The 14,025-nt window shown below is 37.3% G+C and overlaps 1 protein-coding gene across 1 annotated transcript in view; it reads right to left on the bottom strand.

The window, feature by feature from the left end:
- LOC122346749 (KICSTOR complex protein SZT2-like) overlaps window positions 1-14,025 on the bottom strand; it is an 82,596-nt gene that overhangs the window by 33,825 nt on the left and 34,746 nt on the right. Inside the window, exons 44-51 of the mRNA XM_043241600.1 lie at window positions 13,095-13,247; window positions 12,897-12,999; window positions 11,319-11,433; window positions 10,948-11,035; window positions 9,192-9,310; window positions 8,203-8,367; window positions 7,640-7,724; window positions 84-266 (exon numbers count right to left, since the gene is read on the bottom strand). Of these exons, the coding sequence (XP_043097535.1) occupies window positions 84-266; window positions 7,640-7,724; window positions 8,203-8,367; window positions 9,192-9,310; window positions 10,948-11,035; window positions 11,319-11,433; window positions 12,897-12,999; window positions 13,095-13,247 (1,011 nt within the window). The remainder of the gene's footprint in view (window positions 1-83; window positions 267-7,639; window positions 7,725-8,202; window positions 8,368-9,191; window positions 9,311-10,947; window positions 11,036-11,318; window positions 11,434-12,896; window positions 13,000-13,094; window positions 13,248-14,025) is intronic.

Below are 14,025 nucleotides of genomic sequence, written 5' to 3'. Positions count from 1 at the left end.
CAAAGTTTAGTAAAAAACTGTGCAGAAAGGTGCCTTGACATTTTAATTTAAATCAATTTTTTTGTTTTTAGAGCATCCCCAACCTGAGCTCTGGCCGCCAGAGTCCACTTTGAGCACGGTGGTCAAGGCCTCGAACTGGTCCGGCTGGAGAGAGACGCTGGAGACGTCGGCTCTGAGAGCCGGGCCGCCGCCGCCGCCGTCCTGAGCCGGAACCTGCAGAGCGCAACCTTTAGCGTCCACGAAGGACAACGCGATGCAGGCGATACCTGGAGAGAGCAGAACACTAACAGGGTTAGAGGAGAGTGACGGAGAACACAGCTAAAGCAGCTCGACAGAACCGCGTGAACGATGCAAACACGAAAGCAATAAATTCAGCTAGAGCTGCATGCTCACGTGTCTCTTCAAACAAAGCCACTTCTAAAAAGCAAAAGATTTTTTAATTGAAGGTCACTTTAAATCGTATCTTTCGATCATGCATTTCTTGAAACTATGATCTTTCTAATTTCAAGCAGCAGATTTTTACTTTTATGTAAATGTACATAACATTAAATATGCGTTTTATGTATTTAACATCATTCTAAATTTTTTAGCTTCTTTTTAAATAGATTTTATGTACAAATCTAATTATCCTTGACACAAACATGACCTTTCAACTGTAAAATATGACAAAAAAAAAAAAAAAAAAACCCATTTCAATATTTATTTATTTGTAATTTTTACAAAAATATGCAGACTTTTGCAAAACGATCCCCACCCAAGATGTTAACTTGTTTACAAAATTGTTTACAAAAATATAAGATGTTAAAAGATATAAGATGTTAAAAGAACTATACTAAACAGAAATCTAATTAAATATCTATGAATAATATTCCATTCAAAACATGCGTTTTCCACTACAAGATAATAAAGCACAATACAATATTTGAGATGTGGTGAAAGTGACATGGTTGTGGAAATGACCATGATTTACAAAAAAAAAAAAAAAAAAAAAAACAGACATAAATTAATGAAAATGCCTCTAGAATTTATCTGTATACATACCACCGCTGCACATTGTTAATATGCAAATAAAATAAATTAAGGTTGTTAACAAAGAGATTTACAGCAACACATTTTCAACTATTTTAATTGAGAGCTAGAGATTTTTACAAATGATAGAAGCCAGTGGCAATGCAACAAAGCAGCACTGTTATTATTAACTTAAAAAAATAAAAAATGTAATTAAATAAAATTAAATTAAATTATTAAAAAAAAAAAAACTAATAAGAATAAACAAGATGAAAAGCTAAAAAGGAAAAAAAAAAAATAAATAAATAAATAAATGTCGCCCTGGTAATTAACTAAAATAAACACATTTAAAAATAAATCATTAAAATTACTATAAACTTAAACTGAAAAAAGCTATATAGAAAAATTGCAACTAAAATTAAACTAATTTTATCCCACTGTCAAATCAAAGAAATGTGTTTAAAGAGCGTTTATTTTCTGAAAGTCCACAAGGCTGAACATTCCCATACTTGAAGAAACACCTACACGTAGCCTTAAATTATCTAAACGCGACGCTCCTTCAGAAACAATGCCTCTACTTGAGTACGAACTCTCATAAATCCTTTAAATGGGTTTTTATGCCGTTGTATTGACTCTGTTATGCTGTTTACAGCGCGAAGCCAGGAGGCCTTGGGAAGCCGCGGCTCTGATAAGCGCAGAAAGAGAGAGATTTCCATCATTAGATTCTCAGAGATCGATGGCGCCTTCGCTCCAGTGGTTGTGGCTATAAAAAAGCCTCGCAAACAGAGCGGCGGTCGCATTAAAAGGCATTAGCAGCAAACAGTGGAGCGCGAGCGGGGATTTATCCAGCTGCTTGTATTAGCGTATGCCGTTAGCGGTTTGAGGTGTGATCGATGTATAAGCCTGTGTGTGTGTGTGTGTGTGTGTGTGTGCGCACGCGCCAGATTTTATATACTAATGCGCCCCACGCGACCACCTGAGAAAAATGTGCATCTGCGCTCTCCCATGCTAATCATTTTGCATTAATGTGGACGCATGCATGAAAGTGCGTGTTCACTCGAAACATAAGCCACATAAGTACATGAGCTCTTAGATCCAAGCAAGCTCGATTTCGTGGCGTTTTTGACATGCGTCAGGCTGAGATTCATAATGCAATGCCAGCACGTGTTGCTTTCGGAGCCGCGCCAATCAATGAGAGGCTTCTCGGCACCGTGGCCTCTCATCTACGAACTCCATTTGCAGTGATCTTTTAAGAGCACTTGATGAGGTGTGATGTGGCGTGTGGCGTGACCCCTGCGCTCCAGAGAGAAGGGCCCTTCAGTCTCTGCTGGACTCTGGGGCTTCGGTCAGATGGAAGTCACTTTCTGATATATATAATGAAGGCGGTCAGCGGCAGAGAGCGTGAATGAGATGGTTTTACACTCTGAAGTGCCCGAATAAAGACGGTCTGATCCCTTATTATACACTGCTAACAAAGAAAAATAATGGTCCGTTGTAATGAGAACGGTAAAAAAAAAAAAAAAAAAAAAAAAAAAATATAATATATATATATATATATATATATATATATATATATATATATATATATATATATATATATATATATATATATATATATACACACACTTTAGAGAATGCATTAAATTTTACAATAACTTTTACTTTTGGAAAACTGAGTGTTTAAATGACTTAATGCAGCAAACAACCAAAATGTATTAATAAATAATTTGTTAATTTCTACATGCAACGGATTTGTTTTGTTATTAAAAAAACTATTAAGTTAGTTAGCTTGAAAAACAGATAAAAATTTAGATTTTAATAATGTATTAGTAAATGTTGATTTAAAATGAAAGAATACTTCTAAAGCTTTCAGAAATCTTATTTAAGTTGTGTATAATGTTGCATGTGGTTATGCAAAGATACCCTTTTTAATGTTTTGCTTTTTTTCCCTCTTTTTGAAAATTGCTTTGGATAAAAGCCTAAATGCATACATTTAAATCTATAATGCAACAGTAAAATATAAGAGAAATGTTAATAATAGCAAGAAACTAATTATTTTCTGTTGCAACCTGGAACGTCCCTTTAAAACAAGTAAAGGATTCATTGATTTTCTCTGAATAAACATGTATAATGAGAAACGTTTTAAATGCTCACTGGATTTTGATTAGTAATGCAAAGCAAATAACGCAACGCATGTTCCCAACATGTAATACGGATTAATACTCATTAGAATTTAAAAGGCATAAGGACCACTAGTCGCCCGGGACCATCCTGCATTATTAGACTTGTTTAATAACGAAAGCAGAAGATGCGTGTAACACACATGCGGCTCGTCTCATGCAGGCGAGAGCGGGATCTGTTTCAGGAAAAGCTACAACAAAACTGACAAAGAAATTAAATCACTCAAGCTAGCGGCTTCATAATTTTCCCCACCGATTTCGACCCTTGTTTGTATTAGCATTGTTGGAAGAACAAACAGTGACCAATGAGCTTACAGGACCTACTGTCTCAAACTTAACAATAAGGATGCACGCTTTATATACGTAATGGCACATACCGCAAATTATACTGCAAGACGCAAATTGTGGGGATTGTGCGATGCTCGTTTTCTCGTGAGCTTAACACGGATCGGCTGCAAAACCGATTGTCAGAAGCTTTCGACATTAAGTTGGTATTCGGGCAGCTAGCGGAAAGGACCAGTTCACCCAATCAAAAAAAAACTAAAAACCTACATTAAAAGTCATTTTCTCGTTTGCATTCACCTGCATAGTGACGCGGAACAACCGTAATTAAAGAAAAAAAAATTTAAATTAAATTTTCATCAGACTTCAAAAGGCTTGGAATAAAGCGCGCAGGTCAACTTCCTTCCTGTGATGATTTTTTTGATTTTGGGAGGCTTTTCAATTCCGTTATTTGGAAAGCGCACCTCGGGTATCAGGTTAAACTGCTTTTTTGCGTTCTAAAGAGGAATAAAGGTGAGTTAGGGGGAGTAAATGATGACCGAGCTTTAATTTTTGGGTGAACTGTCCCTTTAAGCAGTGATCACGTGACCATGCAGTACCACGCTCAGCCAGTGGAGGCGCCACAGGACACACAGCACAATATTGAAGCGGGCAGAGGCTCTTATACCTTGAAACTGAGAGGTCGGGAAGAGATTCTGAACAAGGTCCGACATTGTACCTGAGGCACAACAGACATCCACAAACAGAAATGATGAACTGATGAACAGACCGGCAGACACGAACACCAACTCAATGATCAACCAACGAGCAGTGGGGAGTAAAATGAGCAAATAGCATCTTCTCAACACTGCTGAGAGACACGAAGATGGTGAAAATGGAAGAAAAAAAAATGTAAAATGTCAAATTTCAACTTAAATCAAGCTCAAACCTAAAACTAAAGCATTTCCTTTAATTGAAAAAAAGCTGAAATTAAAAGTTAAAATTAGGTTACAACTTTAAATAATAATAATAATAATAATAATAATAATAATAATAAATCTGTAAAAGAAAATGTTGCCTTGGAAACGAACAAATGAAAAAGTAAAAATAACAAAAAACGGCTAAATAGAAATACAATAAAAAAAAAGCACAAAACAAAATTATTAAAATTAAAACGAAAACTAAAAGAAATCAACAAAAATATGAATAACAGTAAATAACACCAATTAATGTATTTGTGTAGTAGCCATACCAGGACACATGAAGGTTTGTGGGAAACTTAGACCCATTTCATACCCACAGTGCACTGGTCAGGCTGATAATATTGAACATCTCACTGAAGTCCTGCCAACTGGCTGCCTTTCAAAACCCCCGGAGGAGCTGCTGCGACCTCACAGGAACTGATATTACTGTCATCCTGCATCAATGAACCCACGTGGAGACGATTCCAGGAGCCACAAAGTCCTTTATTTACATTGTGAAGAAGTGCATGAGCAGTAATGGTGGAGAGCATCCTGTAATGTTCCTTTTAATAGCAGGTGCATTAGGAGATCTTCAGGAGCAGCTCTGGCAGGTATTTGGGTGGACTGTCAGTTCATTAGTGGTCGGAAAAAGCAGGGAAGAGGAACCCTGTGGCTCCAGGCCGGAGCTGTTACCACTTGCACTGTCTCCACCTGACAATTATCTCTCTGCAGTTTGGGATCAAGTCATATTAGGACCCTAAGAGGCTTGTTAAAGACGCTTCACGGTAATGAGACAGACCTGAAGCTTCCCCTCCGCAGCTCTTAAAATACTCACAAAACTCTCACTTGTACTGTATATTTATAAACTCCACGAGTCGAATGCAGATTTCAGAACTGCATTAAAATGAGAAAATATAAACTGTAACGTAATTTTGCACTTTTTTATTTACCCCCATTTCTGTATTTGGTGCTGATTTGGTACCAGTGAAAATCCACGCTTCTCAGTACCAAAGCAAAACATAAAGACATGCTAATTACAAAAAAACATTTGATTTTTGTTTAACTTTATTAATAAAAATAATGCAGAAAAATCTATGCCTTTCTTTACTTATTTAAAATTGTGTTTCAAGTTTCACCCGAATTTAAGTCTTTTAATGGATGAAATCTTAAACATTTTATTTTTCTGGTAAACAAACGACATTTACTATTAAAATTAATTAATTTATTTATTTATTTTTAATGAAGTTGTATTATTTTAGTAGCGATAGTAGTAGCCCAACACATACATTCTAAATAATTCTAATAATAGTAATATATTAACAGAACTTTTATTTTGACGGGAACACCTTACCTTATTTCTGCGTGTATATGATACGATGCTGGTTTTACTCAAACGAAACGGTAAAATGCATGACTCTCAGAGCAGTTCTGGAGATGTTTATGTATTTATGTCCTCACTGAGATGCTAAAATTACCGCGAGCGTCACACGCTTCAGTGTTTGTAAACAAAACGTTCATTCATTCGTTCGGAAACTCGCAGAACGTGCAGGATTCATATTTACAAACGCTTGTCCATATAGCAAACTTCGGGCTATACGGTTCATTTTTAAACCGGTTTCCGAGATTCCATCAGCGTTTTCTGCATCTCGGAAACCCTGGGGCTGTTCGCGTCAAGAACCGGTACTTATAAAATACTGGTACCATGATGTTTTGATGAATTTTTTGAATACCGAAGAATAACGGTGGAAGGTAATTGTTAATGGTCCGTTTTCGAAAATGATTCACTATTATTTACAACAGGATTAGCAGTTTTAGTGGTTTAAATAAAATATGTTTGCTATAAGAGATAACGACTTACGCATCAAAACCACCGATTCTCAACGGTTTAATGTAACAATTAGACAAACCAAATGTTTCAATTTCAAATGGAGACATTCTGAATGCTTTTTGCATAATTAATTACACACAAAGCATTTAGAGTGTTTTATAATTACCCGGCTCTAACGTAGTTGGCTGGATGTGTACCATATCACGTCTGTCAAAAATTAAGACTTTCTGTCAGCTGAAATGTTAAAAATAACGCACTCATGGCCATCGGTCACTTCACTCAATAAGAAATAAATAATTATCGCCTGCCTATCCATTCATTTTTATATCTACATTTTTTAAATATCACAACACTGATGTCTGTCAAATAATAACATGCACAATACATAGCAGTATTTATGAGAAGCCAGTAGAGGATCAGGAGTATATATATATATATATATATATATATATATATATATATATATATATATAATATATATATAGAATAGCCTACGCTACTTGATGTTTTGACTACGTCAACGCTTTCTTGAAAATGCTGGCCTGAGCAGCTTCAGCGTGTGTCTGTCAGAGATGATAATGTACCTAACACATTACACAAGAGAGTATAAATTTGTTCTCCGTTCACTAAAATTGAATCTGAGTGATCGGGGAACCCACTAAAATACTTCACACTGAATGCTAAAGAGAATAAATGCCAAATCAATAGGAAAATGTCAGTTTGTTGCACATGACATTTTGACAGACATTTTATTTTGCGCGCAAACATTTCGAACTCTGATTCTGACAGTCCTGATTTGAATATTTTCCATAATTCTTTTTTCCTTCATACTTGTAATGGATGAACTGCTAAATGGGTGATCTTGAGTCATTTGATTTTCTTATTTGAGATATATAGAAAAACATCGCCCAGTGCAGTTATTTTTTTCCAACACACCCCAACTTTAACTCACAAAACCTTTTTGTTATGACTAGATCTTCAAAACATTTTTATAAAAATATTCTAATCAACATTTGTGTCCATAATCTTACTTATTTCCTACCTTCAACCACTGCTTAATACCTCTTAGTACCTCCACCAACACTTAACTACTAATTAGATCCAACAACAATTACTTAAAAAACATAAATGATTGAAATTACGAATGAGCCCGTAAAAATATAACAGTTTTAATCGGTGTAAAACAGTCACTGACTAGTCAGTAAATCTAGCAGGATGGAGAGAAACGACCAACAACTCACTAAATCATTTCTGCAAAGTAAACAAGCGAAGCGTGTATAATTCAGGAGCTCGGGAGCGAGATTTAGAAGCCCGTAAATGAGTCGCAATGAGATGCAAATCAAAAAAAGAGACGAGGATGATGCTTTTCTGCCGAGTGAAGAGAATGTAAGTGTCTTTACCTTTGCCTCCTGTGCCCTGGCCTCCAGGTTTATTGTACAGGTATATGTCATGATCCGGCAGCTCGCTGCTCGAATGGAAGTAATGCTAACAGAAATGGGAAAGAACAAAGAAACGCATTTATGGAGAGTGATCGTTTTTAAAAAGTACCTTCACAACAACTCTAATTTCAAGCTATATGCCAGTCTCCAAAAGGCTAAATACAGACAAACTGTGATTATAATGACCTGTTTGCCATTATTCGAGAATACGCCATGATTATTGCGCACTTTTAATTACATGGCTTCCAAAAAAAGGCACATTTAAGCGACTAAGGACTACAGCGCTTTCTTCCTGCTGCAGTAGTGCATTATGGGAGCTCTCTAAATGAACTCTCGGTGACCTGTTAAACCGAACCGCACTCAGAGAGCACGGAAGTATAAAAGCATTTGCGGAGCCCCGCTCCGGTCACGCTTTATCTCCGTGGTGCTTTGCTTTACGCTCACACGGGAATATAAATGGTTTATTGCGAACCAATTTGTTTCATTTTCTGAATATTTACGTAATAGGCAATATTATCGGGTACCTTAAAGTGGTGCTCCATGTTGCTGTCAGTGTATTTGGGGATGTGGAGGAAGATGAGGAGGTTCTGACGGAGGTAGTGAGCCACCGCCTGGATCCACGGCACACAGTACTGCGGCAGACAGAACTCCATCACCTCCGTCGCCGGAGAGCCGGGAGGCTGAATGAACTGAGGCGAAGAGGGGGGAAAAAAACAAAAAACATGTGTAATAACCAAAAATCATCTCCACAGTCTGTTACCCAAACATTAATTAATCTCAGACGACACACCCGCTGACCGCCCACAGAAGAAAAAGAGTTAGACAAACAGAGAAGCAAACCTTCAGATGCTTCGGTTCTGGATGCGTTTCAGTGATATTTCAAACAAATACAACTTCAATAAAGACAACTCGCTCTGAGATCAATCACAACATTGCAAGCTTTGATTCAAAGTATTAAAAAAATCAGAGCAAAGTATTTAAAACTAAATAAAGGCAGCAGATTTCGGTTTCGGAAGACTCGAAATACGGCACGATTTGTATTTTATGATGCTTTGATTTCAACTTTTTGTGACCCTGGAGCACAAAACCAGTCAAAAGTAATAGCTTTAAGTCAACTTTGAGTGTTTAACGTCAAAAACCGCTAGTGTTTTAAGTAAAGATTGTTCTATAAAGATATTTTGTAAATTTCCTACACATAAAGTATATATCAAAACCTATTTTTTCATAAGTGATGAGCATAGTTTTAAAGGCGAAATTCTTACTATTTAGATTTTCTTTCCCCTCAGATTTGATCAAATATCGTCCTGTCCTAACCAAACACACATCAGTGCTAAATTATCCAGCTTTCAGGTGATGTACAGATCTCAATTGAAAACCTGACCCTCATGATTTTTTGGTCCATGAGTGTCCCGTCTCTGCGAAGACTTTACGAATCCATCAGCTTAATCTGTGCTTAACCCCACGGCGAAAGAACACAGAGAAAAGACGGTCACAGAAGAGAAAGAGAGATCACCTCCACATCTGCAGGCGTCAGTTTGCAGTTCCTGACCAGCATGACCGTAATAATGTCCAGCGTGGCCTCATCCAGACGCTTCCTCAAAACCTTCACCAATTCATCAGAGATCTCTGGACCTGCCCATCACAAAGCATCATGTCTCACTCATCTAAAAATACGACACGTTATGGAAAGCACACCATTTCACGGATTGCAAGCCGTCTCGCATCGACTTTAGCTTTATAAACGAAGTGTCCCGAGCAGGTGCTGAAATCCCTCAGAGCTGCTCGCTAAACCCAGAACAGTCCCAACCAATTATGAATACGCATTTAAAAACAAACTGATAAAACTGGAAAAGATTTCCCTGGCTACACTTTGGGAGTGAAGTAACATTTACAGAACAAGAAGTGACTCGTGGCCCTGATAAGAGCAGGATGAATGCAGAGCGACAGCGCCTCCTGTCCGCTGATGATGATGTTGCAGGTGATGCAGAAAGTTTAGTTCTGCTAAAATTCTATTTTTTTTAATGCAAAACAATTCAGTGTTTATCTAAATATCTGCTGCACGCTCAAACTAAACTTTAGAAGCACTGTTGAATTTACTGTATAAAACGGCATGACATCTATATGTTTTAAAGGTAATGAATTGCAATATTGCGTTACATAAATATATAGCTAATTGCGTTACTTAACTTGTTGTACATTATTATTATATTTGAAATTGACGATATTTCATTGTAAATGTAAAAGTAATGCATTACTTTACCAGTTACTTGAAAAAGTAAATACCTTGCACTTGAATTTTGGATTTTTTAACCAAATGGCGTGGGACATTTATGTCATGCATGCCAATAAAAATTATGATAATAAAAAATAAAACTATTTTTAGTTGCTATGTTGCATCTCAACATGTTGTAATTTTCTGTTGTTCTTCTAAAATTCCTTTTCTTCTTTCGGCTTCTCTCAATTAAATGTTGCTTCGACAGATCACACAACACCATTTTGCTCTAATTACGTGCAAAATAGTCATAGCAAAGAATGGGTCAAAATGGGCTCATTTATGCAACAGTTGTTCTGTAAAATTAAAAGGCAGAATTGTCAGCTGTTTACACGACTCATTCTTGATTATCTGCTATGTCCTTGTTCGTTGTGTTGCTGTCTATGGAGGGTCAGACAGCTTTCTTCAGAAATATTTTAATTTGTGCTCCGACGTTGAATAAAGGTCTTGAGATTTTTCGTTTCGGCGTAAACTGAACCTTTAAGAAACATGTCAAGTTCTTACGCTTCCTTCTCTGAAAAACTACGCCGAATTTTTACTATTTGACACCCAGGGTTGCCAGGTTGCAGAAAACCCAGTGTACTGCAGCCACGGAACACAGCGAATTAAATTAGAGGTCGCAGATTCTTAAAAGCCTCGGCATCCAATTTAAAACGCTTTATGACTAGACAAATATTAAAACTTACTGTCATCACCCTTTGTTGTCAGTAGCGTTTGTTTTTGTTGCGTGACCTAAATCTGGCAACCCGAATAAGCATCCAGTCTGAGCAAAAGGGGGTTGGAGAAACAACCTCAAGCTGCATCTTTAAGATCCCCGTGCTCTGTTATATTGGGCTGTGCTCTATTCAGCTATCTACAAAATGGAAGAATCGCTTATTCATTTAGCTCTCAGTAAGTGTGGCTGGTCTAGCGGCGTAACATCCCTCACAGAAACCAACACACTTCATTCATCTCCTGTTGCGTCGTGGGACAGCGAGAAGCCGTCGCTTTCTCTCACCTGCGGTCCCTACGCCATGCACCTGCAGCAAAATGTGTTTGTCCACCAGTCCAACCGGCCTTGAGCCTTCCAGAGACGAGCGTGATGCCTGTGAACACCATACATGTCATCATAACACACACACACACACACATCACATCAGGCTCACGGGAGCACGTTCTACGCCTGCTTTTCAGGCTATAAACACATAATTGCTCACATCTCCCATTTCTATAACTCGTCCCGTCAGGATGAGGCTCATAAATGGTGTAAACACAAGGACAAGTCAGGCAGGTAAATCAGTCACTCTAGAAGGCGATCTGAGCCCTAATGGCTCCTGAGGGCTCTGGTTTCCTAAAGCCTAATGAAAAGTGACAGTATGTGAATGTTACCGTGAGGTCCTCGGAGCCCAGCGGCTCCTGGCTGCGGGCCAGACCGACAGAGCGAGACACGTGCACATTTCCATCCAAATCACTGTACTTCCCTGCCTGAGACGTCTCTGAGAGCCTGTGGAGACGGACAGAAGGGACGAGGAGGTCAAGAACATGAAAAGAATTCAAATACATTCTACAGAGACGGGAGGAAAGAGGCCACAGATGGAGAAGTTATATTGGAAGACTGTAGAAGACTTAAATGAGCGCACTTTCTGCCATCAATTATTAGTGTGCAAAAAATTATTTTTGCTGTATTATACTCCTATGGGAAGATGATTAAGAGAACAAGGTGATGACAATTTATTTGGCAATCAGACCTGGATTTATCTTGAACAAAACAGTAAGAATCAGGTGATAAAACAACAAATTACGTAATAAATTAGTAATTTCATACTTTTAAATTCCTAATTTTATGCAGCATTAAACTGAGCACAAATTAGACTTTAGACTTCTTATTTAAATGCATTAATTTTCTAAAAATATATAATATAAAATTAAATATAAATGTAATTGTACTTTAAAAATCAAACTCCATTTATATATATATATATATATATATATTCAACATTTTTTTATATAAACATTTCTCATTATTTTAATATTGTTATCATTTTATAATAATTATTAATATTTAATTAAGGATTATTCCATATGCAAAATAGCAGAAAAAAAGACTGAATAAGTAGATATGACATTATCTAATTAATACTGGATAACAAAAATTATGTTAATTTAAGAATTTTTACACACTGTTTGAAAGATGTTTAACATTTACACCATTAAACACTGATCAAAGCCTCCAAAAATGTTCAGCAGCACAACAAGCAGCAAATCAGCATATTTCTGAAGGATCGTGTGATACTAAAGACTGGAGTAATGGTGCTGAAAATTCAGCTTTGATCATAGAAACAAATGTAATTTTAATATATGAAAAGTTTAATTGCAAAAACATTTTCTAACACTTCTCATGTTAATCACCATGAGACTGCAGTTGGGTTATTTTGACTAGGTAAAAAAAAAAAAAAAAAAAAAGCTAACACAATAAAACCATGACAACATAAAAAAATGATTTTTGAAAACGTTAAAAAAAAAAAAAAAAAAAAAAATGGAGTTACCAGTTTTTGCAGATAACTTTTTTTAAAGTTTTTTTCTTTAGAAACTAAGAAAAACTTTGCAATAACGTTTCAGAATATTTTCACATTTCAATATTTTCATACAGTTGATCAAACAAATGCAGCCTTGGAGAGCAAAAGAGACAGAAAAAGATGTTCAAAAACCTTACCCACCCTTAAATTTTGCACGCAAGTGTAAATCTATATTTTAACATTCACCTTCATATGAATGCATTTGGAGAAGGTTTTTATCCATAGCGGTTTCCTTTCTATTCAAGGTAAACACGTCATCGGTTCATGCACTCCCTGCGAATTGAACCCCTGACCTTGGTGTAAGAAGCGACATGCCTCAGACACCGGCATCATTCACCGGGAAGCTTAAAAATGGTCAATAATGCGAAGAGATGCAGAGCTTGTGACTCACCGGAGGTAGAAGACAGATTTGGTGGTGCGCTCCTGATAAACGAACATGTTTTTGCGGTTTACCACACAGAAAGCGTTCAGAACGGAACGCAGCGCCTGGATAGCTGAAAGAAACAGAGCAAACACGTCGTCTCTCGGTCAAAGTAAAAGCACGTTTCTGTGAGGAGCCACCTGATTGGTCGGATGCGGTGTCACTCACCTCGGGACACGCCCATGTTGGGCCCCATCTTGAGGCGCGGGTGAATGTAAATAACGGTGCTCCAGACCACGTCACAGGCGAAGTATCCCGGGATGAACTGCATGGTGGCAGCAAGGTAGTCCCGCGGCTGATAGCTCTCGTCTGCGTTGTAATCTGGGGCAGAAAAAAAAAGGTATAATTAAGGGGATGAGGGTTTCATTTTAGCGATTTCGCAACAAAAGGGAGATTAGCAGGATTAGCTGAACTCAACAGGCCCGCGGAGCACCTCAAGTTGTACGATACAAATGAAGCATTTGAGCGTTGAGCTCGGTGGTCGACCGGATCCAATTCATTTGCACGGTCTGAGGCAGAACGATGAGGACATTAGCGCGGTAATTCACGCTAAACAGCAGTTATAAAATTGCAGTCAATGAGGCGAGTGCTCAGACCCGTACTGCCGTCTCATTATCACCGCTCTTGAATTGACCTTCCCAATGGGTTTTTGAGTGAGAGTCTGTGTTTGTTTGCTGCTGTTTTTTTACAGCAGCTTCATCAGGCTTTATTAAATCTGTACTGTGTGCAACAATATCAGCAGATTTCATTTAAACACAGTGGGCCTGGCCGAGAACAATTTGTGCAAATAAAACTGGAATCATGATACGGCTCTGTGCCGTTATCACAGATGCGGCAATTGAATTAAAAATACTGCCGAAATTAACTTTACTTTGTATATTCACAAATATATGAACCTTCTTAAATCAAGATACAATCAGTTAACATAAGATACTAAGTCTTGTATCAAAATTAAGAAAGTTTTAATGCTTAAAACAAGAATAAAACATCCAAAAAGATCAGAACAATCCAACACAACACAATTGGCAGATCATTTGAATTTGATAAGAATGTTTATATATTTCTACTGGGAAAAAATTACAAATAAATTATTTTCCAA

The sequence above is a fragment of the Puntigrus tetrazona genome, chromosome 6, assembly GCF_018831695.1.
Source record: "Puntigrus tetrazona isolate hp1 chromosome 6, ASM1883169v1, whole genome shotgun sequence".
In the NCBI taxonomy this organism is placed as follows: Eukaryota; Metazoa; Chordata; class Actinopteri; order Cypriniformes; family Cyprinidae; genus Puntigrus; species Puntigrus tetrazona.
Note: the sequence above shows the minus strand (reverse complement) of the source record. Positions and strands in the feature narration are given on the sequence as shown.